At 36.9% G+C, this 25,529-nt stretch overlaps 1 protein-coding gene across 1 annotated transcript in view; it reads left to right on the top strand.

The window, feature by feature from the left end:
* TUSC3 (tumor suppressor candidate 3) overlaps positions 1 to 25,529 on the top strand; it is a 131,652-nt gene that overhangs the window by 51,388 nt on the left and 54,735 nt on the right. Inside the window, exons 3-6 of the mRNA XM_065836760.2 lie at positions 3,797 to 3,914; positions 6,228 to 6,368; positions 6,962 to 7,102; positions 16,918 to 17,007. Of these exons, the coding sequence (XP_065692832.1) occupies positions 3,797 to 3,914; positions 6,228 to 6,368; positions 6,962 to 7,102; positions 16,918 to 17,007 (490 nt within the window). The remainder of the gene's footprint in view (positions 1 to 3,796; positions 3,915 to 6,227; positions 6,369 to 6,961; positions 7,103 to 16,917; positions 17,008 to 25,529) is intronic.

The following is a 25,529-nucleotide window of genomic DNA, read 5'->3' on the forward strand; positions in this document are numbered from 1 at the left end:
TGGTTGATCAAGAGCAGGAAGTGAGAAAGGCATTGTCATGTTTCTTAACTGCACTGAGAACTTCTGTTTAAAGAAGGAACAGGAGATGTGGAAGGAGCAGTTGAAAGTTCTGAAATTGCTTTTTCAATGCACTTCAGGATCTTGATAGAATCATAGAATCATTTTTGTTAGAAAAGACTTTAAGATCATTGAGTTCAACTGTTAAGCTAACACTCCCAAGTCCACCTCTAAACCATGTCCCTAAGCACCTCATCTACTTGGTTTTTTTTAAACACCTCCGGGGATGTTGACTCAACTCTTTACCAGGGCAGCCTGTTCCCTTGCCTGACAACTGTTTTAGTGGATAAGTTTTTCCTGATATCCAATCTAAATGTCCCCTGGCACAACTTGGGGTCATTTCCTCTCATCCTGTCGCTTTTTACATTGGAGAAGAAACCAACACCCTCCATGCAACAATCTCCTTTCAGGTAGTTGTAGACAGCAGTAAAGGTCTCCCCTCAGCCTCCTTTCTCAAGGCTGAACAGCCCCAGCTCCCTCAACCACTCCACACAGGACTTGTTTTCTAGACCCTTTAGTGTTTTCATTGCCCTTCTCCAAGTCCTGTTTAATAGGACAGTAATTTTATACTTGACTTATAAGAGACTCTTTATTCTTTAATTTTCTTATTTTCCTTTTTTTTTGTTTGTTTTTATTTTTGTTTGTGTTTGTTTTTTTTGTTGTTGTGTGTGTTTTGTTTTTTTACTTTGCAACTTCTACAATATAAGATCTCATAGCTACTTTTCATCTGTATAATACTGAAAATTTCATGGGATGCTGCGAGTAGCATGGATTTCAGCTTGCTTTCTGTTGATATATATATCTAGATTGCATATAAAGTGTAGCTTTCAACTAGTGTCTATACTATCTTCATTTTGTTGTGTGTGGAGAATTTTTGGACACATTTATAGATTCTTCAGTGCTTTTTGTTGTGACATTATAAGCCCTCCAAAACAAAAATGAAAACAAATAAGCATTCTGAATTTATTATCTTCTTGATACTGAGAAGAACTAAAAATATGAACTTAATCCCTTCCTCTCTTTGTTTTGGGAAAACCATTCTGAACAAAACCCAGAAGTTGTTTTAGAGGTAAATTGTAGCATTGATCACAGTTTACTTTAAACAGATGGAGAAGAATGAGTAGGTGACCTGGTAGTACATTCTTTGCCAATGGTACATTTGTGTTTTGTACAGTCCATAATAGTGCCAAAAAATAATGCTTTACTGCTTTCTTTAGCAAAGAATTCCGCAGTTTCTTTTATTGGTTTCCTCGTGTTCCGTTTGTGTTTTCCTTACTAAAATGTTGGACTAATAGAATAAATTAATCTAATTTAATATAGTTCAAGCTATACAAATCTGATTATCTGCCATAGATATCCACATAATTAATCTTTTTAAACAAAACTTTTAATATTTCTTGAACACCACTTGTGTAATGTAAAAAATTTTTGTAGAGAATTTGCTTAGCAGATTTCCTGTATGTTGAATTTTCCACTTTTTTACTATTATTGTATCTGAAAAGGAATAGCCAACACTACAAAAAGGTATTAATGTGATTGTATCAGCGTTGTATTAATTGGAAATTATGTAGTGGACTGTAGCATGTTCTTCAGTTCTGCATGTAGGAATCCTGCCCCTCCTTGTTTCTCTCTCCTTTTTTCTTCAAGAGCTGCCATGAGGGTGTATTACAAAATGCTTTGCTGTCTTCAGTCTGAGGATGAAATTGTGCTTTGAATTGTGCTTTTGCAAAATTATACTTTCTGAAGTATGCTTTCTGCCCATTATATTCATTCAAAATAGTTTGAAATTGCAAAATACAGGGAGTTCAACAGGAACAAGAGTGTTCTCTCAAACAGTAGAGGCATGACTGGAGTATCTGAATTTCCCAGAAATAATATTTCATCACAAGTAAAAGGTAGACTAAGAAGAATGATGGCATCAAGATAAAGTGATTTTTATCTTGTTCTTATAATAAAAATGGTCCAACTTTAATATAGCATGTTTAGCAGAACAGTGTCCTACAGATACTGAAGATTTTACAGCATTCCTTTGATGTTGTCTGACTGCCCTCTTCAGGATGACAGTGAATATCTTAGTCTGCTTAATGTTAGCATCTGTTTCTAGAAATAACCAATCTAATGCCTAAATTACTTTTTTTTTTATAATTGCAACTTTGCATATTGAATAAGTGTGTTAAGTAGCAAATTTTACTCAATCAGATAATGAAGGTGAAAGTTGAGTTTCGTTGTGCTTCATAAGACTTTTTCCTTAGTGGGGTAAGGCATTGTAAAATTTCATTTTAGCTTCTTTTTTTTTGTGATGGGCATTTTTTGTGCACAGTATGTTCCTTGATACAACACAACTCTGCTGGAGTTGTGTATAATAAATTTCAAGCCCAAGGCTGATCTCAGTTATGAGGAAATGGGAAGGGTCTTATGATATCTATGGTCCTATCAACCTCTTCCCCACTCTTTGCTCTCTCAGAATACAATTATGTGTGCTTAGTGTGGAGTTTCTCTTGCGACAGATTTTTGCATCTGCCACTTTTAAGTAAACAGCATTCTGCACCATCAAATATATGAACTGGTTTTGTAGAAACACTGTTTTGAGAAAAGCTGCAGAATAATTTTATTTATACAGCTTCGGCATTTTACCACATGCGAAGATAAGTTTCCAAGTGGTAGAACCTTGGTTTGGACTCTACTAAATATTCATATCTACTGTAATATGGAAATAATTAGCAAACTGGCCTGTGTAAAGCCAAAAATACTGCAAGGATTCTTTCAGTTTGTCTTTGTCCTCCTCTGAAATATTTGTTGATAAGGATTTGTCTTCCTCTGAAATATTTGTTGATAAGGATTTGTCCTGTGGAAGAACCCATGGTTTTATGGTTCTGTGATAGTGTGTTTAGAGAATGTCTCTGATGGTAAGGATCCCAGAATTCTTCTACTGGAATGACTTTTTTCCTTTCCCCTCAGTGTAGACAGAGCAAAGTTGTTTGTTCTGTTTTGTTTTCTTTTAGAATGAATGAGTGAACAAACAAAGCTCAACCAACTGAAAAAACCTCACCTGAATATAGAATCATGAGTAAAGCCAGAAGGAGGCTTTCTGACAAATTTGAGTAGCAGCAATATGATTTTCTAGTGGTGACAGGAGAGATTATGTAACCCTATATGTTGTGCAAAATCATCCTTTTTAGCACTTTTAAAACAAGTTTTATGAAAATTGTGTGTTATGGTACTTACAAGCCTATTGTTAATTTAGTTGGTATCATTTCAACAGTGCTTAGCAGTTTCTGTGGCTCTTTCTATGGCTCTGCTATTTTGGGAAAATTACTACTGTCACGTTTCTGTGTTATTTTTCTATTGGTTTCAGTATTCGTTATGTGCAGCTGCCTTCAGCAAGTAAATCCTGATATGGTACTCAAGGGCCATGTAAGCATTTCTCCTTGCGTGGAGGAGATTTGCGTGATGCTTGCCACTCAGGCCACTCCTGTTTTCTGAGACTTTTAAATATGTAAAAAACTACTTTTTTTTGTTATAATATTGGAATGTCTCTGATATAGTTTCACTTAACAGATTTCTGATTTTGGAGAATGAAAATTTGAAGCAAAATGCTCTTTAACTAGCTGAAGCTTTCTTTAGTTGATGGTACAGGTGTTGAGAATGGTACTGCAAGTGTAACTCATCTAACTGCTGCATCTGGTTAGATAATCAGCAAATGCCACATGGATGTATGTTTGTTTCTTTTCCTTAACAGGCAAGCTAATGAAGAATATCAAGTACTGGCTAATTCATGGCGCTATTCATCTGCTTTTTCAAACAAACTGTTTTTCACAATAGTGGATTATGATGAAGGGGCAGATGTTTTTCAACAGGTAAATGTTGGATACTATAAAACATTCTTAATTTTTAGAACTACATGCTGATTCACCAAATGATACCAGACAAATTATTTTTTTGTGTGCAGGTGTGTACCTCTGTGTGTTGTATACAAATTTTTCCTGGTTAAAAACACCAGGCACTCCAGTTTTTATGACACTAGTGAAGACAGGTTATAGCACTAGCCACTTCTAGTATTTTCTAAGTGTATTTTATAAGGTTTGTTTGTAGATTACATTAAATGTATGCAGGTTTTTTTGTTTCATTTTTTCATTATATGTATGTGATTTCATTCATTTATCTTTTTTGTTAAGGTCATTTTTTAGAATTAATCGCAATGCAACTAACATTTGCATTTACAAATTTGCTTTATCTTTAGGGGAAAAAAGCACTTAACTAAAAGAGCCTTTTAATTGCTTTTAGGTAATACAGTATTCTTCAAATCTAGTAATATTTGTATTAATCTGGAAGTTCTTCAGGGAAAAGAGACTGGTTTAGGTTTTATATATTGGTTATGAAGAGTGAAAATTCAATTGTTAGAGGACAGTCTAAGGCTTCCTCTTGAATTGAGTAGTCAAGGCAAAATACATCCCTTGCAAATTAATAGTAAATACTGAAGTGCTTTTCTCTGATATTTGTCTGTTTATTGAAGCTAAAAATGTAGATTGGAGAGTGACAGATTTTGAAGTTCTTTGTTTTTACCACTTTTTGGCTAAGTGTATGCTTTAAAATTTTCAGGGGAAAAGTTTAATACTTATTTTTTTAAATTACTCTGTTTAGTAAATATTTTTGCTTTCAATTGGCATCTTGCAATGTATTATGTAAAGAATGGCTATGAATGGCTTAAGATACTGCTTTAAACATTTTAGTGCCTACAAGTTTTAAGATCATCTTACATTATCCTACATGGTTACAATAATAGAAAATAGGCTCTTTGATCTTGCCTTAAGCCAATCAATACATATTAAAATAGTCGGATCCAACTTATTCCTTGTGTAGAAGGGCACAGATTCAGTTTATTTCAGGTGGTGTGCATTTAAAGGTAAGTAAAAGTTAGACCAAATTAGATTAAAATATGTAATTTTTTACTGTCTTTGAGAAAAAAGTGCTTAAGAAGAAGTGACAGCAATGACAATTTTAAGGTGGGAAATTTAAATCTGACCTTACGTTTGTGTGTGCAAACCGGTCGTAATACTGATGCCGTTACAAAAAAATCCCGAAAAGTAATGTGACCAATTTTTGTTTCAGCTTTTACTGTGTTTGTAAAGAAATGACAGAGCAGTTGCAGAGTAACTGCCCCCACACTCTACACAATGTCAGAAGGCTTCTGTATCTCAGAATGTTTCTGTGTCTTGTAAAATATTTTATTAAATTGCTTCACAACATTTGTCTTAGCCTTTCTCAGAATACTTTTTATTTTCGAATCAGTTCACTAAAGGGGGCACAGATGGAAAATATTTTAATAACTCATAATTTCTTTTGATAAAATTCAGTTCTGTAGTTGATTAAATATAATGTTTTGATTATGTGCTAAAAGTCATTTTAAGGAATTAAACAAACAAGTTTACTCTGCATTTGCTACTTAAAGATCTTCATATTGTTATCTCTAAGTATTTCTCCTGATTAGTTTTCATCTTTTTTCAAGTGTTTTATTGCACTCTCTCTGAGATGGACTGAACATGAAGGAATTTTATGTAGTAAAATTATATTCTCCTGTACCATCTTGCAAAGTTAAAGTCAAAATTTAAAGTGACTAATGTAAATCTATTTGTTTATCACCCTTGAGGTTTTGGTATGATATTACTAGTTCCAGTGACAACAACACATGCATTAACAGTCATGTAATTTCTAGGACAAATTAGGTGTATAAGCTAGTTATCTAAAAGGACTAGTCAGTAATCTAGTTAACTTGGGAGGGCTAGGTAAGAGAAACAGTATCAGCCTCTTTGGACACTTTTTTCCTCCACTAGAATTATAATGTAACATACTTTAATAGGCTGGATGAGTGTGGGCTCTCTGATTTCTTAATTACAAGAAAATTCTTACAGAGCGTGAGAACTTTAAAGCATAAGATATTCAGAAAAGCTTGTGGGTAAAATACTCTGAAAAGTAAAAAACATCCCAAAGAATCTGTGGGAAAGAACATTCTGAGCACTTTTTTTTTGGAGAACTAAACATGAAGATGTATAAAAAAGAGTAACGTATGGAGGCAAATAATATTTTTCATGCTATTTACTTGTTTTATACATAAAAGGTAAATATTTTTGAGGATAGACTAATTTTTTTTCTGCTATTTTTTGGTGTTGTAGCTGAATATGAACTCCGCTCCGACTTTCATGCATTTTCCTCCAAAAGGTAAACCCAAGAGAGCTGACACGTTTGACCTGCAGCGAATCGGATTTGCAGCTGAGCAGCTAGCTAAATGGATAGCTGACAGAACAGATGTTCATGTAAGTCTTTTGACAATTTTAAAAGTTGAAGCCAAATGTATCTTTGTAGTCTGAGACAGGCTGATGACAAATTCCATTTTTCCTTAGTACTTTTTCTTCTGAAGGCTAGGTTCTAGAACACATTAAAAAAAAAGGAAAAAAAAAATCATAGAGTATCCTGAGTTGAATGTATATATAGTTGTGGTACTTGTGGTAACTTCTGCAGTTTGCAGAGGATTTTCCATTATTGCTTTGTTAAATTTTATGTAGTCTTATTTTGGATGAAAACAAACAGTGATATTGTGGTAATTAGCTGTTAATAAATATGCTTTGCAAAACTATCCAAAGGTAGGTTCTCCTAATTCAGACACAATGTACAAATCTGTTGAAGAAATAATGTTTTGGAGTTGAGCAGTTCAAAATGATGCTTAAAACTTCTTTCATATTATTTTCTTATGAAAGGAAGCAGGATTTTTTCTTATTTAAGTATATCTTTAGGGATTAGTCTTTCTGACTCTGAAACCAGATTTCAGATGCTCCCTATTTGTTTATATGGAAAGTGATCTGTATGTATGCATTTATTTGCAATCTGTGTTTGCATTTATCTTTTCCAGATTAGAGTGTTCAGGCCTCCTAACTATTCTGGTACAATTGCACTGGCTCTTCTGGTATCTCTTGTTGGTGGCTTGTTATATCTGCGGAGAAATAACTTAGAGTTTATCTACAACAAAACTGGCTGGGCCATGGCAGCTCTGGTATGCAGATTTTCCTTACTAATACGGTTTTTATTAGTTTTTTGTTTTAGCATATATGTCTTCATTACTTCCACAATAAATTACAAGACATTGCATAAACACATTCTTCAGAATGGTACTACATTTGAGGGCTAATTCTCCTAAGCAGTTTCTTTTAGGGATTCACTGAAAGTTAGCGAATTCTGATTGCTGCAGATTTTTGTTTGAACTTTAACGAGAAAATATTTTTAATTTGTGTTATTAATGCTCACTGCTGCCATTCAACTTGCCCTTTTTTATAAAAGCAGTAATGTCGTGATTGGTTTAGTGTGTATATTCATGTCAGGCTGTATCACTTTAGAGTAATTAAGGGTTAAGAAAAGTAACTGAAAGTTTTATATGTTTGTAAGGAAATGATAAAAGAACTAAGAAATGAAGAAAAAGGTGGAATTCTTTCCAAAACTGTGTCAGTAGTACTGACCTTAACTTTTCACTGTTAACATAAATAAGACTAGGATACGGTTCCAGGGTTGACTCCAAGGAAATTCTAAAGGTAGCCAGTTGTTTGTTTGAAATATTAGTCAACTAAATCCTCAAGACCATAAATAATGAATTAATGTTTAGCCTGCTTAAAAGTGTATTGCAGTGTACTGATTTACATCATAGTTTTCGAATAACTGAGTAGACTAATGCAAAATGTGGACTGTGCTGCATAGTCAGCCGTCTTGGTTTTAGATAGGAAATAGCATGCAAGTATGGTAGATAATGGTTGAGGTGTATCAAAAAGTACTCATTACTCTGGCATCATTGTGACTGACAGCAGAGGAAAAGTCTGAGAAGCAGCATCTAAGGCTTAATTTTCAAGGAAACAGAGTCATTTTTTAGTCATTACTGTTCATTTCCTTAATAATGTTGTCAAAACCCCATCTTGCAAAATGTTTTAGCAAAGATCATGGAGTTACCAGAAGTCATTTTGGTTTTAACATACAAGTTAATATTATAAGGTCTTCTTGGTGGAATCAACAAGGACTCTTGATTGCAGGCTTTTGTACAGATGACTTCAGTTCTGTGAAAGAACTAGAATATGTCAAGATCCACAGAAAAACCCAGTTATTAATATATTCATTCTAAGATAGTGTAGTTATGATTCTCTTACATTGTGCTCTTTTTCTACCAGTGAAATTTAAAGCTTCTTTTTTCATAAAAGCTAATTAAGAGGAAAAATGGAGAAGATGATGTCCAGTTAAGTAGAGTGAGTCATGTCTCATAAAATGCTTTTATGAAGTGTATAAATAACAAATAAATACTTAATTTTAAGGAATTACGTTATTTTTTTTCTTTCTGAACTTAAAAAAAAAAAAAAGAAAAAAAGAAAACAGGGAAAGCCAAGCAAGATGCATAAAACTACAGGAAGACCATGTTTTTGACAGTATTGGCAATTAGTTTGTTCTTTATTGGCTGTTCTTTTTATCCATGTTGCAGAAACTGAGAAGGGAGAACTGGGAGCATTTTTCTGAAAGCTGTAGTTTTGAGTTTTGATTGGTTTTGGGGAGGTGTACTGCTAGGTAGCCAGCATTCATTAACCATATGGAAAATAATATTTTTCATTTCAGCTGAAACTCACTCATAGATATTCTAGAATTCAGTAACTGAAAACTGTGTCATTGCACACAGACAAGTCTCTTGTTTTCTTTTACTTGTTTTTCAGAGCTTCTTAGTTTGTTTTGGAGAGTTTTCATGTTCTGAAATGTTGGATAATTATTTAAATGAGAAATGGGCAGTGTCTCTCTGCCCGATTGAATGATCTGATCCTAAAAATTAGAAAAACATTCTCAGCATAAATTGCCTCTGCTGTTCTTACTAGCAGGACAACAGAGGATCCCAGAAATGCTGACTGAATTTTTATTTGACATCTCTTTTGATGCCAAAAAGTTGTGTCTCATAGATAATAGTTCCAGCACTGTTTTAAGAAAATATTTAGGAATGCAGGTTTTAGTGACCCATCTAATGTTTTGATAGACTATTAGAAGCAAGACCAGAGCTTTCATCTCATACAGTGATTCCAATGCCAACTCACACAAGACTGTTGAATTGGTTTTGTCCTCAACATAAGATTGTGCAACTGCAGTGCTATTAGTGGTTTCATCCCCCCATGGAAGCACTGCAGACTCTGGTAGTACCTTGTATGCCTTAGGCATTTTTCCTTGAACATTACCCAAAAGACCTTTGGAATGGCAAATCGCGATGACTGAGTCACAGTGCATAATATTCCCAAAAAATGTCTTTTGAGATCATATCCAAAATTTATCCCCTAGATTATTTTAGACTTTAATTCAAATCCTACTATTCGTCTGTAGATATTTTTCCTTCTGACATGCTAGCACAAAGATGAGGAAAGGCTTCAGTCCTCAGGTATTTACAGAGCCCTGTCCTTTTATAATGTTAACAAGAAGCAATTTAAATTCTCATCAAGACTCTGAATTTCTTAAGCAGAGAGCATAAAAGATCAGACAATATCAACTGGGCAAATTTCTAACATTTTTAGATAAGGAATGGCTACATTTTAGACAGCAGTACTGATGCTGAGAGTTTATTTTTTCAGTTGGCTAGAATGGGGCTACTAGGGGGCTTTTCTTTACCAGGCTGCCACTTTGGTTTTCTGCATATGATTTTCAGTTTTATTTTACATGTATATTTCAGGTTTACCTGTATATCTGTGGAATCTGGGAAGGCAAAGTCTGTGCTCAGATTCAAAGGTAGCTGCCTAGGAATTGGCTCTATCGGGCAAAATAAGTCACCTGAATGAGGAGAGAAAGCATATGTTTACTGTTGTCATAACAGTTAATGGTTATGAGAAATGTGTTCTGTGGTGATACACTCCACGGTGCACATACTGTACAGTACGTTCATCATCTGTTATTGCTCAAAAAGAACTTTAAGAGTATCATGGCTACTAGTGGTTTCTTTATGCCCTTCTGGGAATGAGGATAAAAAACTGTGCTGGGTTAGCTGAATCGAGGCGATTTTCCATGCAGTGAGAATCTTGTCTTCTTAGTAGCTAGCATGGTCTTTCATTTTGGATCTAGGTCAAGAATAATAAGATAGCAGTCTGGGACAGAGTTAATGTTTTCTTCCAGTAGCTTTCTGGTGCTTGAGATTTGGTACAAAAAGAATGTAAGAACTCACTGGTATCTTGGCAGTTGCCAAGGGGACAAAGGACTTTTCAATTGTCCAGCTGCAGGTGCAAGGGAACATAACGGGATAGCACCTAGACTGACATCCAGATTGATCAGTGAACTGTTCCATACCATGAATGTCACACTCCATATATGACTGGGAAGTTACTGGAGACAGCCCTTCTTCGATGGCCACTGTCTGTGAGGGGTCCTGCTTCCTGCTCCCATTGCCTGATCCGTGACTTCGCTATGCCTGTTTGTAAACTCCGTGTTGTACTGAACTTTCTGTGCTCGCAGTGTCCACCCTTTGGTGTCCATTGCTGGAAGCACAAGTTCCAGCAGCTAAGCATGGCTCTGTATAGCTTTGTGTAATTTATGATGGTTTTTTTATTCACTCGTCCTTTATTATTCTATTAAATCTGTTTCAGTTTGAACCAACAAGTCTTTCTTCCTTTTAACTTCATTCCTGCTGGGGAAGGAAAGGTGAGAGAGAGTGGCTGTTTACTGTTTAGCTACCACCCAGGGTTAAACAGTAACAGTTAGAGTAATGTGTTTTATTCAAAGATACAACTAGAAAAAGTTAGGCTTCTCAACGTGACTAGATAGGCATCTGAAAATAACAGCAATTTCTTTCCCATTGAGGTTTTTGAGATGCACAGTAACTTTTAAAGGTGCAGAAACCCATTTCCTTCAATTCCGTTTGGTACTACCTGCCCTTGAATTGTATCACAGTACCACAGTATCACACAGTATGTTTGGGATTGGAAGGGACCTCAAAAGATCATCTAGTCCAATCCCCCTGCTGGAGCAGGAACGCCTAGGTGAGATCGCACAGGAACATGTCCAGGCGGGTTTTGAATGTCTCCAGGGAAGGAGACTCCACAACCTCCCTGGGCAGCCTGTTCCAGTGTTCTGTCACCCTCATGGAGAAGTTGTTTCTTCTCAAATTTAAGTGGAACCTCTTGTGTTCCAGCTTGATCCCATTACCCCTTGTCCTATCATTGTTTGCCACCGAGAAGAGCCTGGCTTCATCCTCGTGGCACTCACCCTTTACATATTCATGACCATTAATAAGGTCACCCCTCAGTCTCCTCTTCTCCAAACTAAAGAGACCCAGCTCCCTCAACCTTTCTTCATAAGGGAGGTGCTCCACTCCCTTAATCATCTTTGTTGCCCTACGCTGGACCCTCTCCAGCAGTTCCCTGTCCTTCTTGAACTGAGGGGCCCAGAACTGGACACAATATTCCAGATGGGATCTCACCAGGGCGGAGTAGAGGGGAAGGAGGACCTCTCTCGATCTACTAACCACCCGCATTGTAATACACCCAAGGATGCCGTTGGCCTTCCTGGCCACAAGGACACAGTGCTGGCTCGTGGTCATCCTGTTGTCCACCAGGACCCCCAGGTCCCTTTCCCCTACAGTGCTCTCTAATATGTAATTTCTCAACCTATACTGGAACCTGGGGTCGTTCCTGCCCAGATGCAGGACTCTACACTTTCCCTTGTTAAATTTCATCAGGTTATTCCCCGCCCAACTACCCAGTCTGTCCAGGTCTCGCTGGATGGCAGCACAGCCTTCTGGCGTGTCAACCACTCCTCCCAGCTTAGTGTCATCAGTAAACTTACTGATAGTACACTCAATTCCCTCGTCCAAATTGTTAATGAATATATTGAATAATATTGGCCCCAGTACTGACCCCTGAGGCACTCCACTAGGTACTGGCTTCCAGCTAGACTCCACACCATTGGCTACCACTCTCTGGCTTCTCTCCTTAAGCCAGTTTGCAACCCACCTCACTACTCTCTTGTTGGAGATTCTAATAAGTGACAGGTTGTTATTTAAAAATGGAATACATATCTTGCAGCTCTGCAGCCTATGAGTACAAAAGCAAAGTTAAACTGAGTAGAAAGGGGTTTATTTCTTTAAAACAAGAACTCTGAAATGGCTAAAACATACAGAAAAGTAGAAAAAATTAAGTCTAGAAATGTCTGCCTATGTCTCCTCCTTTTTTGAAACTATGCTTGAATTTGACTGTATTAATAAATTAATCCAAATTTTAATTATTTTTCTTGTTACAAAGTACTTGCCATTTTTGGGGGTATGAACTCTCAGAGAGAAATCTAATGATCTGCTTTGTCTAGTATCTGCTAGTAGGAAACTTCACTTAAAAAGCCATTTGTTATGTATTTTAAAGTCTCTAGTAATTATGTTTAATAATCTGGCAGATAAACAAAACTAAAGCCTTTAAGAAAGGCCAAATCAATTGACAAACCTTACAAGACCAAGAACAGTTGAGGAATTCTGCCCATGTACTTTTAAAGATGTGTCTTGCTAGAAATACAGTGTTCTGGTGGGACTCTTGATGCTTATTTACGTTGTGTCTATTCTTGGGAGCCTTGTGATACACACACAGGTATCCCATGGGTGAGCTCGAAGCAGTTTCCCTCTTAGCAAAACTAAGGCTGAAGTTGTGCTCTGTGAAGCTATTAAGATAGCACCACTTGTAATTTGTTAACATGGTCCTTGAGTAGTTCTGTCTACCCATGCAGTGTATCTCACCTAGGACTGGTAGTAAGTGTGAACTGCATTGCCACGGAAGACACCCTGTGGACATTTGATCCTGGAACCATAGTGCCTTGTAACAAATAATTTTTCCTTCCCTCTATGTATCACAACAGTCAATAAATCTACTTGGTTTGCTTTTATCATTTGGATGCAGAATAAGCTACCTAAAACTGGAAGCCATTAAAATAGCTTTACTCTGAACTCCCCTGATAATTCATGTGGCATGCAGCAGTTAAAGTGGTGTCCTTGGAGTCTGACAAGGCAAAAGGAGGGAGCAGGTGGATGAAAGGTGTGTCTGTGATACTCTTCTCTGTAGAACTGCTGAAGTACAGATGCTAGTCTGGGTAAGTGGAGTTGAAAATCTTTCTAAATGCTCAGAGAAAAGTGCCCCAGCTTGAGTCTTCTGTTCTCCCATTTCCATCCTTTGTACTTTGACAAGATCCAAGAAATTTGCAGAAAGGGGCCATTTCTCTGCATATGAATTGTTCCATTGAAATAAATACAATGTAAACCATTAAGATAAATATGAAGTCATTAATCACATGTTACAAGTTGCTCATCTTTGTGTTTTAACCCCAGCTGGTCAGTACCACACAGCCACTCAGTCACTCCCCCCACGGTGGGACTGAGAAGATAATCAGAATGGTTAAAGTGAGAAAACACGTGGGTTGAGATAAAGGCAGTTTAATAAGTAAAGCAAAAGCTGCGCATGCAAGCAAAGCAAAATAAGGGATTCATTCACTGTTTCCCGTGGGAAGGCAGGTGTTCAATCATCTCCAGGACAGCTGGGCTCCATCATACATAATGGTTACTTGGAAAAACAAATGCCATCACTCCAAATGTGTCTACCCTTCCTCTGTCCTCCCCAGCTTTATATAATGAGCATGATGTCCTATGGTCTGGAACAGCCCTTTGGCCAGATGGGGTCAGCTGTTCTGACTGTGTCCCCTCTCAGCTCCTTGTGCACCCCCAGCCTACTCGCTGGAGGGACGGTGTGAGGAGCAGAAAAGGCCTTGGCTCTGTGTAAGCAATGCTCAGCAATAATGAAAACATCCCTGTGGTATCAACACTGTTTCCAGCAAAGATCCAAAACATAGCCCCACACTAACTACTATGAAGAAAATTAACTCTATCCCAGCCAAAACTAGCGCACTCATTCATAGGAATGAATTTGGTGCAGTTTTATCCTAGAAAATGCCAACTCACAGTAATGATGAGTGAAGTAGGTGTTTTGGAAATTTTGGATCCTGAACCATGGGATCCTATGGAAACTACGGGGTTTGGAATAGTAAACATTGTGTGTCAGTGTGATGTATTGTGTATCATAGATGGATACATCTCTTCTACAGATAAAGGTGTGTATTTCAAGTGTATTTTGCAAACACAAGTCTGTAGTTTCCAATGTTTATTTTTACCTGGATGTTCATAATAGAACATAGAGCACAGCAAAATGAGCTTGAATGTCAAATGCATACCAAATACTTGCTTAAGAGATATGATGGAAATACTCTCTTCTTAGTCTGAGCTGGCAGAGTATGGAAGATGTCTTCAGGATAAACAACCATATTCTTAACTCTCTACTTTTCAATAACATTAATACATTGAATTTGTTCCTCCCCTCTATTGTGTCTACTTGATTTTTTTTTTTTCTTAGATATTACTATGTTATGAGGCAGTGTAATTGTATTGGCAAGCATTAAAGATCTTCAGTAACTTGAGTGATTTATCTATTAAGTATGTAAACTGCGGTGAGGTTTGTTTGATCTTTCCATGTGGTAGCATATTTCACTCTAGAGAATGTAAATTAAATACAGTAATTTAAGAATAAGTAAAAGGACTTTTCATAGAAAACTCACTTTCAGAGAGCCACAGTTTGTGCAATCTATGCATCTGTTCTCTTTTGACGTTTTAGCTTTCATCTAACTTTTGGTCTTTCAAAATACCTTTCACTGCACTTTTGTAACCCACATCTTTGGTTTCTATACTTTTGTACTTTCACATAAGCTATCTCTTGTGTGATTTATCACCAAAATTGCCATATAAATTTCTCTGCTAAAACAATCTGCGAGGTATAGAAAGAACCTTTTTCAGTAATGGAAGCATATATTCTCTTCACCTCTTTGCATATTATTAATGAAAACATAAGCCATTTGCCAGTACCAGTATTCTTTCATCTGCCATATTCATTGCTATATTGTCACACTCCAAATCCTGCTAAGGGCAAAATGAAACACACCTTACATTTAAAGCCAAGAATCTGTTCTTAGTGTAATTGAAATCTTGACACAACAACAAAGAACTATGATGAAACTAGATACGCAAAAATATATATATATATATATATTTTTTTTTTTTCTTTCTATTATCAGGACAAAAAGTCTCAGTAATAACAGCACTTCCACCATTTCTCTCTGGATCTTGAGGTCATTCATTGGCTTCAATTTGAGGCAAGGGGATGCTATGGTGAATTGTCAGTGTTCCAGATCCTTTGCTAGGAGGAGTATAAGGCTGCTGCTTTCTTCCTTCTTGCTCTAGGCTTCACTTAGGGATACTTATGCGCTAGATGCATTGGGTGCTTGTCCTTTTTTCTGTTTGTTACCTCTAAAACTAGTTTGGGCCAGCTCCCATGTCTGTGTTTCTTTAATTTACCTTTGGCATAACATTTATAGGCTTGAGGTCTCTAGTGTAATGCTGTGGCCTCTTTCATATCGTTCTATGCTGGTACACTGCATCCTGTGTTTCCACTTTTGTTGTCTCCACTATCATCCCATGTCTATACTACATCATTATGTTGGTCATAATTATTTCATCCTAAATAGAATAGAAAAAAAAAAAAAAAGCTGTACAAAGATAAGCAAAAGTAATGTAAAGTAGGCCTAGCCCCCTGGTCTTTGGAAAAATTGCTGTTTCACCTGAACAAGTTTAAAAAAAAAAATCCAGGAAAGCCAAGACAGATCTGGAAAAAGCCTGACAAGATTCAGTCCTAAGGCATTGCAAAGTTTGTTAAAATCATGTCGCTAGAGGTAGCAATGCTGGGTTTATGGGAACACAGAGCTACACCAGCTTACATTTACTTCTTGAATGTTACTAAACATACTAAACACTGGTTTAGTTAACCATCATGGTATGAATTTTTACATTCATGATCCGTCTGCTTAAATCAGTATGACTGTGTTGTGCAGGTGGGAATATTGCCGTACAGTAAAAGTAAGCATATATGTAAAAACTTTATTTAAATTATCCTGGAGTTTTTTGTGAGGATTATATGTACTGATAAGTCAAAAGACATATTTAGATGATCCGTATTTCCCATTCCTGTTTTTCTCATTTGGTAATCAAAAGATACTTTATTTTCCTCTTTAAGGTAGCCATAACAACTTGCCATGACTGTGATGTTTGTTATGTAGATTATGCAGTATGACCTTCTACAAAAATTAATGTCAGTTTTTACAGTTGTTATACATCCCTATAACCTAACTTCACACTTCTTTCCATAGGGAATTTCAATTATCTGTGAAATCAACCATTGTTATTTGTCATAGATAAAATGAATCACAGTCATATAGGAAACACAATGAGAATTTAGTTAAATGGGACAGAGGTGTTTTTTTTTTTTTGTAATTGGATTTTTTTTTCTTATATTTTATATATCATTTCATATACCTGAAGACAAACAGGCACGCTAAACATTTGTATTAGATTACAGATAGAAATAACTTCCTGAAGGGTTGTATAAAACTTGAACACTAGTTTGCAGCATATTTACAATAAACGCCTTCTACTACTATGAATGCTTTTTGTCATATAGATGCATAACTGTGGCAATTCTGAGTGCACATAAAGACAGGATTATTTCAATTGAGATTTAGAAAATCTTCATCTTGAGCTAACTCATTTTCTAGCAGAAGTCATTAAGAATTTTATGAGAGCAACACATCTGAAAACTCCATGCTACTAATCAAGTAGAGGTACATACTATATCTGGTTAAGTAAACAATTATGTATTTAAAGTAAACATCAACAGCAGAATGGTTTTCTATTCAATTCCTCTGGGTAAATAAATTAGTTTTCTTTTTCAAATTTTTGTTTTCTAGTGTGTTGTATTTGCTATGACATCTGGTCAGATGTGGAATCACATCCGGGGACCCCCATATGCACATAAAAATCCTCAGAATGGACAAGTGGTGAGTTGATTCTTTTATTTTTATTTTCAAGAGAAATATTATATAGATAGTTGCTGCCTACAGTAAGTCTACAATAGCAACTAATTGCAGTTCTGTAGCAGTGTATGACAGTCTGTCAAAGTCTTAAGTCTCCAGTTGCAAGCAGAGTCTGTTTTGGAATTTAAGATGTTTAGAAAGTGCTACCATGTTTGATTTGAACAAAGAAATGAGTGGCCATGTTTTTCAAAATTTTTTCTGTCAGGCTCTCAACTGTAGTGAATATGTTGTAATAATTCCTTACCACACATTTGCCACTGCCCAGACTAAATTAATATTGTGTCTTTTCATAGAAGTGTACTCCCTCACAAAGTGAAAAGTGAGGGGTTTTTTTCCTTCTTTTCAGGCTCTATTTATACAAACCTTTGAGCTTTGTAACTTCTTGTCATCTTCTTTCTTGAGAATTTTATGTAGAAAAGGAAATGGCAGATATTTTCATGTGCTTTGTACCATTTCCTGTCATGCCTGTAACTCTTCCACTGACCATTACAGAATGTTTTTTCCTATATATCTTTAGTCCTTCAATTTAAATTCCTTATCAGCTTTACGAAGAAATTACCACTACTTGACTACTGCCAAAATTACTGTTCTATCCTGCTACTGCTGTCTTTGAAGGAATTCTCTTACTTGCTCCTTACTGCTCACGAATTAGCAAACGTTCATCAGAGTTCAGAAGGGGAAATTCTCTTTGACTACTGCAAAGGAAAACAGGACCTTGGTTAATTTCTACCCCTCTGTTATTTACTACTTTTTAAGCAAGTTGTTGGGATGGAATCTATGAAACCTGCAATAAGTTGGTTGTCAGGAAGCTTTTTCATAACTAGTGGAATGTTGAGCTATTTTCAGATTTGACCGTTGCTTCTTAAAGGAGACTGGCTTATATCTTAAAAAATTGGAGGAGCAAAAAATGATGGTTTGAATTTGATTACTGATCTGCTTTTTATCAGGAATGTAGCAGCATAACTGTATCATTAAATGACATGATTTTATCTGTCAACTTTGTTGTGCAGAAGTAGAACTGATGGTGTAATAAATAATCTCTGTAAAACACTTTGCATTTAAATATTTAGAGTTTTTCATTACTGCCTCACAATATTAAATTTATGATTCTTTCCTACAGAGTGACATAAAGGGGAAACAGCATAGAAAAAGCACTATTCATGACAAGTTAGTTTTTATCATATCCAGTTTTATACATATCGCCATTCTTAAAGGCTTGTTTCTGAAGTATACCCTACATTAAATAATTTTATAATACACTATATTTAATTGTTCCTGAATTTGTGTCATCTTGTCTCAGTTTTCAGAGTGTGAACTCACATCCTATATGAGTGTCTGAAAAGCTACTGGTTTGGAAGTATTAGCATACACAACTAAATAATGCAAATAATGGTAAAGATGGTTTTAAGTTCTAGATACTAACCCTACTGTGTTAGTCAACATACATACATTCTTTTCTGGTTTTGCTCTATTATATGACTTCAGGTAAGTTATTTTGTGCCTCTGATGCATGTGTCTCTCCTTGTTCATGTTTGTTAGTACTTTCACTCCCTTGGAACTGTGACTGTGTCAGTAAGTAAAACCAGTCAGATTCTAAGAATTAAAAAGTATAGATGCAGGATCACCAAGTTTCTGATTTATTTAAGGTAGCACTGTTTTCTAGGTTGCAACTTAAAACTCTGATTTTTACCAGTGTTAGAAGCTTAATAGGTATTCTTTAAACCTTTACCTATTTTGCATTGCCTTTTTTTTTTTCTAATAATGCTATTGAACATTTCCCTCTTCCATTTTTCTAGCAGTTATCTATGTTCCTGTGAATGTGAAGTCATTAAAGTACTTACCTAACACTTCTATGAGATTTATTCAACCATGATAATTCACTGTAACACTCTTCTGCATTAAGTTAGCAACTGCTGTCTTTACATCTGGATGAAATTTAACTCATCATTTTATTTCCAGTCTCTAGGATTTAGTACCAATTCCAAATTTGCATGCCAATTTTGTACAAGGATTACCTGTATTTAATACTCTGAAACTTTCTTAACATTCTTACTATGTAAAATTCTGTTTTTAAGAGGAGGCATAGAATAGCTCACAAAGCTTATTTGATTTATTGTTAGGTTCAAATTTACTAATTCTTAGCTTTTCTTATTTCATAGGAGTTAGTGGTTCAATTCTGTATTAGCTACAGAGCCTGATATGCCACCAGACTTTGAAAGTGATAACATTCTGTCTTCATAAATTTTCCTTGCCTGAGATATCTACTATTATTTGCTTTGTTCTTGTCATAATTTTAGATGACACTTCATTTCATTTCCTTAAATTGCTGTGTTTTCAGAAGATGAAAAGACATTTGTTTGCTTTGCTTAAACAACTCTACTTGCTAGTGCTGGTATCTTGTACAAGTAACATACCAGTTCTTAAATTTTTGGCTTGTGCACACCATTTGTGATTCTTTGCTCAATTAGCTAAATAATTCAGTGATTGTTTTCTTTAAAAGTTTTAAACCATAGTTTTGTAATTCCGTGTGGGTCTATTCTGTGAAGGTGATGTGGTCTCTTATAGAGGTTGTTGCAGTTAGCTGACAGCAAATGGGGAATAAAGGAAGTAATAGCAGTATCAATTTTTACGTAGAAAACTGAATCACACAGTACTGTCATTTGATATTTCAGTTCTGGTTTAGGTTGACAAAATTGGTGCTAGTCTTCTATCTTACACATTCTTTATCTTTGTTACGTTTCTGGAGTTGGCTGGATTGCATGGAGCTGGCAGTTAGCAATGGCAAAGTTGGGACCTTTTGGGTAAGGATTAAGGAACAGACAAAAAAAGCAGATGCCATTGTATGGCAGTCTACTACAGGCCACCCAGCCAGGATGATGACACTAATGAGTTATTCTTTAGGGAACTAGGTGAAGCCTCCAAGTCGTCTAACCTTGTCCCTATGGGAAACTTCAACTTGCCAGATGTCAACTGGAAATACCACACAGCTGGCACCAGTTGGTCTGGAAGATTCTTAAAGCAACAGGGTGATAACTTCTTGGTACAGGTACTCAGGGAAATGACCAGCAAAGGTGTCTTCCTAGGCTTGCTACTTGCTAACAAAGAGGGTCTCATGGGAGAAGTGGCAACTGGTGGCTGCCTTGGCCACAGTGACCACAAAGCAATCACTGGCCCCTCATCATAAGAAGGACATTGAAATACTAGAGAGATTACAGAGAAGGGTGATGAAACTGGTGAGGGGCCTGGAGCACAAGGCTTATGAGGAGTGGCTGAGGGAAGTGGGACTGTTTAGCCTGGAGAAAAGGAGGCTGAGGGGAGACCTTATCGCTGTCTACAACCGCCTGAAAGGAGGTTGTAGCATGGAGGTTGTTGGTCTCTTCTCCCAAGTAGCAAGTGATAGGATGAGAGGAAATGGCCTCAAGTTGCACCAGGGGAGGATTAGATTGATGGTTAGGAAAAAATTCTTCACAGAAGGGGTTGTCAGGCATTGGAACAGGCTGCCCAGGGAAGTGGTAGAGTCACTATCCCTGGAGGTGTTTAAAAGGTGTTTAGATGAGGTTCTTAAGGACGTGGTTTAGTGCTAAAGTTAGGTTATGATTGGACTTGATGATCCTGAGGGTCTCTTCCAAACAAAATGATTCTATGACTGCTCTCATGGGATATGCATCCATCCTTATCAATGACCTTGCATTCCATTGCTATGTCTACCAAAACATGTATCTAGCTTTCAGGAAACTGCAGTTAGTAAAAAGACTTTAGATGACAGGAAAATTCACAGGTGCTAAGGGAACTGACCAGGAAAGTCGCCATCCTAGATTTGATTTTCATAGAGAGGGTCTCGTCAGAGAAGTGATAACTATCAGCTCCCTTGGCCACAGTTACCCCAAAGCAGTCAGGTTTAAAATCTTTGCTAATAGAAGGAAAACTACCAGCAAGACCTTAACACTAGATGTGGGGAGAGGAGACTTCAGGCTGCTCAGAGAACTACTAACTAAGATTCCCTGGGAAGAAGCTTTTGAAGGTGTTGGGGTCCATCAGTGTTGGTCTTTTTTTTAAGTACAACTACTAAAAACATAGGACCAGGCAATTCAAAAATGCTGAAAATCTAGCAGGCAAGTCAAAAAGTCAGCTTGGTTGAGTAGGGATCTTCTTCTTGTAATATAGAAAAAAAAAGAAATTATGTGGTCAGTGGAAACAAGATCAGGCAACATGGGAGGACTACAGAGATGCTGTTTGCCATTGTAGGGAGAAAATTCACACTTCCAAAGCTGAGTTTAAACTGAAGCTGGCCAGTACTGTGAAGGACAATAAAATGGGTTTTTTAAAACATATTAGTGACAAAAGGCAAACTAGAAATAACCTTGACCCATTACTCGATGAGCATGATCACCTTATTAGGGACATAGACAAAGTCAAGATGTTTAATGCTTTCTTTGCCTCAGTCTTCAACACCAGTGATGGACTTGGGGGCCCCCATAACTCTGGGTTAGAAAACCATGGCTGCATGAACGATAAACTCCCAATGAAACTAGAACTTTTACAGGATTTGCTACTCCAGCTAGATCCCTACAAGTTGATGGGGCCTGATGGGATTCATCCAAGGGTGCTTAAAGAGCTGGCTGATGTCATAGCAAGACCTCTCTCCATGACTTTTCAATGCTCCTGGGAACCTGAAGAGGTCCTGGAAGACTGGAAGCTGGCAAACATTGTCCCAATCTACAAGAAGGGCACCAGGGTGACCTGGCAACTGTAGGCCTGTCAGCCTCAGTTGTGTGTCTGCCAGAATCATGGAGAAGTTTGTTCTGGGAGTTATGAAAAAATGTCTGAATGACAACACACTCATTGGTCCCAGCCAGCATGATTTCATGAAGGGAATGTCCTGCTTAACAAACTTAATTTTGTTCTATGACAAGGTTACCCACCTAGCTCACCAAGGGAAGCCTGTTGATGTGATCTTTTTGGGTTTCAGTAAAGCCTTTGATACTGTCTCTCACAGTATCCTCCTGGACAAGATGTCCAGCATACAGCTGGGTAAACACACAATGCAGTGGGTGAGCAATGAGTTGATGGTCTGGGCTCAAAGAGTTCTAGTAAATGTGGGTGTATTGGGCTGGTGACCAGTCACTAGCAGGATTCTGCAGGGATCCATCTTAGGGCCAGTGCTCTTCAATGTCTTTATAAATGACTTGGACACAGGACTTGAGGGAATGCTAAGTTCACTGATGACACAAAATTGGGAGGAGCTGTCGGCACTCTTGAGGGCAGAGTGGCCCTGCAGAGGGATCTGAACAAGTTGAATAACTGGGCAATCACCAACTACATGAAGTTCAACAGGGGCAAGTGCCAGACTTTGCACATGGGACACAGCAACCCTGGCTGTACATACAGCTCCGCAGAGAGGGATCTGGGGGTTCTGGTTGATGGCAAGTCAAACATGAGCCAACAGTGTCCCTGGCAGTCAAGAGGGCCACCCGTGTCCAAGCACAGCATTTCCAGCTGGGCGAGGGAGGTGATTTTCCTGCTCTGCTCTCCACTGCACTGCTGCGGCCTCACCTGGACCACTGTGTGCAGTTTTGGGGACCACAGTATGAAAAAGATATTAAGCTACTGGAGAGTGTCCAGAAGAGGGCTACGAAGTTGATGAAGGGTTTGTAGAGGAAGCCATATGAGGAGCAGCTAAAGTCACTTGGTTTGTTCAGCCTGGAGGAGACTGAGAGGAGACCTCATCGTGGTCTACAGCTTTCTCACAAGGGGAGGAGGAAGGGCAGGCCCTCATCTCTTCTCTTAGGTCACCAGTGATAGAACCCGAGGGAATGGCAGGAAGGTGTGCCAGGGGAGGTTTAGGTTGGACAATAGGAAAAGGTTCTTCACCCAGAGGGTGGTGGAGCACTGGAACAGGCTCCCCAGGGTGGTAGTCATGGCTCCAAGCTTGTCAGTATTCAAGAAGAGACTGGACAACACCCTCAGACACGTGGTGTGAACTGTGGAGTTGTCATATGCAGGGATACGAGTTGGACTTCATTATCCTTGTGGGTCCCTTCCAACTCAGGACACTCTATGATTCTGGAGTTCTGCGTCTTTTGCCTAATGATTTTAAGATTAGGCCCTTACTGTCTGTGTGACACTAAAATCGATATGTATTGTACCAGAATTGAGAGTGAAAACTGAACATCCCATTGGTGTCTATATATAAGCAGTCTTGGGAGAGTTCTCATTTTTATTCAGAGCTTGATCTGTATAGAGCTGGTGGTGAGACAAGTAGAAAGCTGGAGAAAGCAATTACATATTTTTGAACCTCCTGCAGAGGTAGTTCTGTTGCTGCTTAATTGACCTAATAGCAAAGAGTTCTCAGTAGATTTTCACCAGCTTTTAATTAAATAGCAGCAATGGCTAAGAAGGCATTTATGTATATGTATCCAGGGATTAGCAGCCATTTTTTTTAAATTGGGGTACAAATTCTAAATTTTTTATTATGCAGTATACTCAGGGCTGCATCTTTAAAACAGTCAAAAGTTTACTATAAATGAGGTCAAAGGACAAGCTCTATAATACTGAGTTAAGATGTTTTCCAAAGCTCATAATTTGTTTCCTTCTCTGAGAATAAATTATTAGAAGTTAGAAAAGTTTTTGTGTGAAGAAGGAAATATATATTTATTGTCAGATATTAGATGGTTTTCCAATATCCATATCACAAAACATATCTTATAATGGTATTATTTGCCACTATATTAATTTGATTTTTTTTTACATGTCTTATATTTTAAAAGCTTGTCAAAATCACTTAAGCATAACAGAAATTGTATCCTTAAGAAGTAATTTATATCTGTTTGGCAGATCTTTTAGATAGAGCACCTTGCAATATTAGATCAAATATAAATATTCAATTATGGAGTTTTCACAGCCTTTTTTTCCCTGCTTACCTTTCACCGTTTTAAAACCACTGTTCTTTGTTCAGGAACAATCTCTAAAATATCAGTTTTCGTGTTATCTTGCTGATATGAGTATGTGGTAATCTGTATGTTTCTTCAGTTAAATGAAAAAATATATTTGACTACTAGTACCATTTTTGCATTTGCCAACGCAAAATTAAGGTGCTCTGTGTGAAAAATAAATGCTTAGAATGTCAAGATCCTTAATTTACTCTAATTCTCTACTAAGCAGGACAATATGTCATTTATTAAAGTATATTCTTCTGTGTTTTCTGACATGACTTTTTCATATGAGTCTAGTTAAAATAAATGGAACTGTTCCTTGGAACGGTTTTAAAGAATGACTCTCCCTTTCAAGTTCAGTAAGTCACAGTAAATACATTGTCCTTTTGCCTTCAATCTATCTGGTAGCATGTTTGAGGTACAGGTCACCAAGACTGTATTTGTACTGCCTGACTTTTCTGAAAGTGACCACATTGCTTGGTGCTGGTTTCAATACATACAAAAGTCAGTTTGCTTTGTGATATGTACTTATATACTTGTTTTGATTTGGGATTAAAAAAAAGTTCATGCAGGTTATTATATCAGTATCTAATATAAGATTTCCAGATTGGCATCACTTTAGCACAGCAATATTTTGATGCATCTGTCAACCATAATCACAACCATAGTGCTATTGAAAATACTTCTTAACCAATTATTTATGTTAATAGGCTTGATAGAAATAAGAAGTAGGGTATTTATGTTATGAGTGTGCTGAATGAAATGGCTTTCCTGTATTCATCAAAGCAGTATGTCTACTCAGAAGTTGCAATTAATAAAGGGTTTCTCAAGCCTTTAATTTAAACTTCTTGATTTAGTAAAAAAAAAAAATCTAACAATTGGCAGTTTCAGATGTGGAAATGGTGTAAAATAATCTAAATTCTGTAACAGATCAGCACATTAACAAATGGGCAACATATCTAAACTAGTGTTAGGAAAACTATTAACCGGTATAAGACTTCTGTCCTGTGATCATAACTGGCATTTGAATAACCTTCTGTGTAACAACTGTTTCTACCTTGATATTAAAAAAGGGAAACCTTATGCAATATTCAGTACCATGTTTTATTGTGGGAAGAAAAGGAAATGGGAAAATGGTCATGACAGAAGGGTTACTCAGATGATGCAATTCTTGCAGCATACATGCTGTAAAAGTTTGGATAGTACCATTGTGTTGCAAGTACTGTAGTTTTGGATGAGTAAAGATAGAACGTGTTCCCATCAACTAAACTGGATTTTAGACAAGTAATCAGGCAGCAAGTAGTCTGTCATGATAAAATCCAATAAGGAAAAAAAAAGTGCTAGATTTTAATTGTGGCTTGTAACAACAGAAATCCAATTTTTATTGTCACTTTCAAGTAACAAACACTTCTGTCTCCACTCACCTTTTCCTAAGTGTAGATGGACTCCTAGAAGCAATTTAGTTTAATTTGGAAGAACTGTTTTGTACAGAACTCCTCTTTTTTATGTCAGAAGTTAGCAAGACCTCAAGTATGTGAAATTATGAAGTGTCTC

The sequence above is a fragment of the Patagioenas fasciata genome, chromosome 4 (genome assembly GCF_037038585.1).
Source record: "Patagioenas fasciata isolate bPatFas1 chromosome 4, bPatFas1.hap1, whole genome shotgun sequence".
Classification (NCBI taxonomy): Eukaryota; Metazoa; Chordata; class Aves; order Columbiformes; family Columbidae; genus Patagioenas; species Patagioenas fasciata.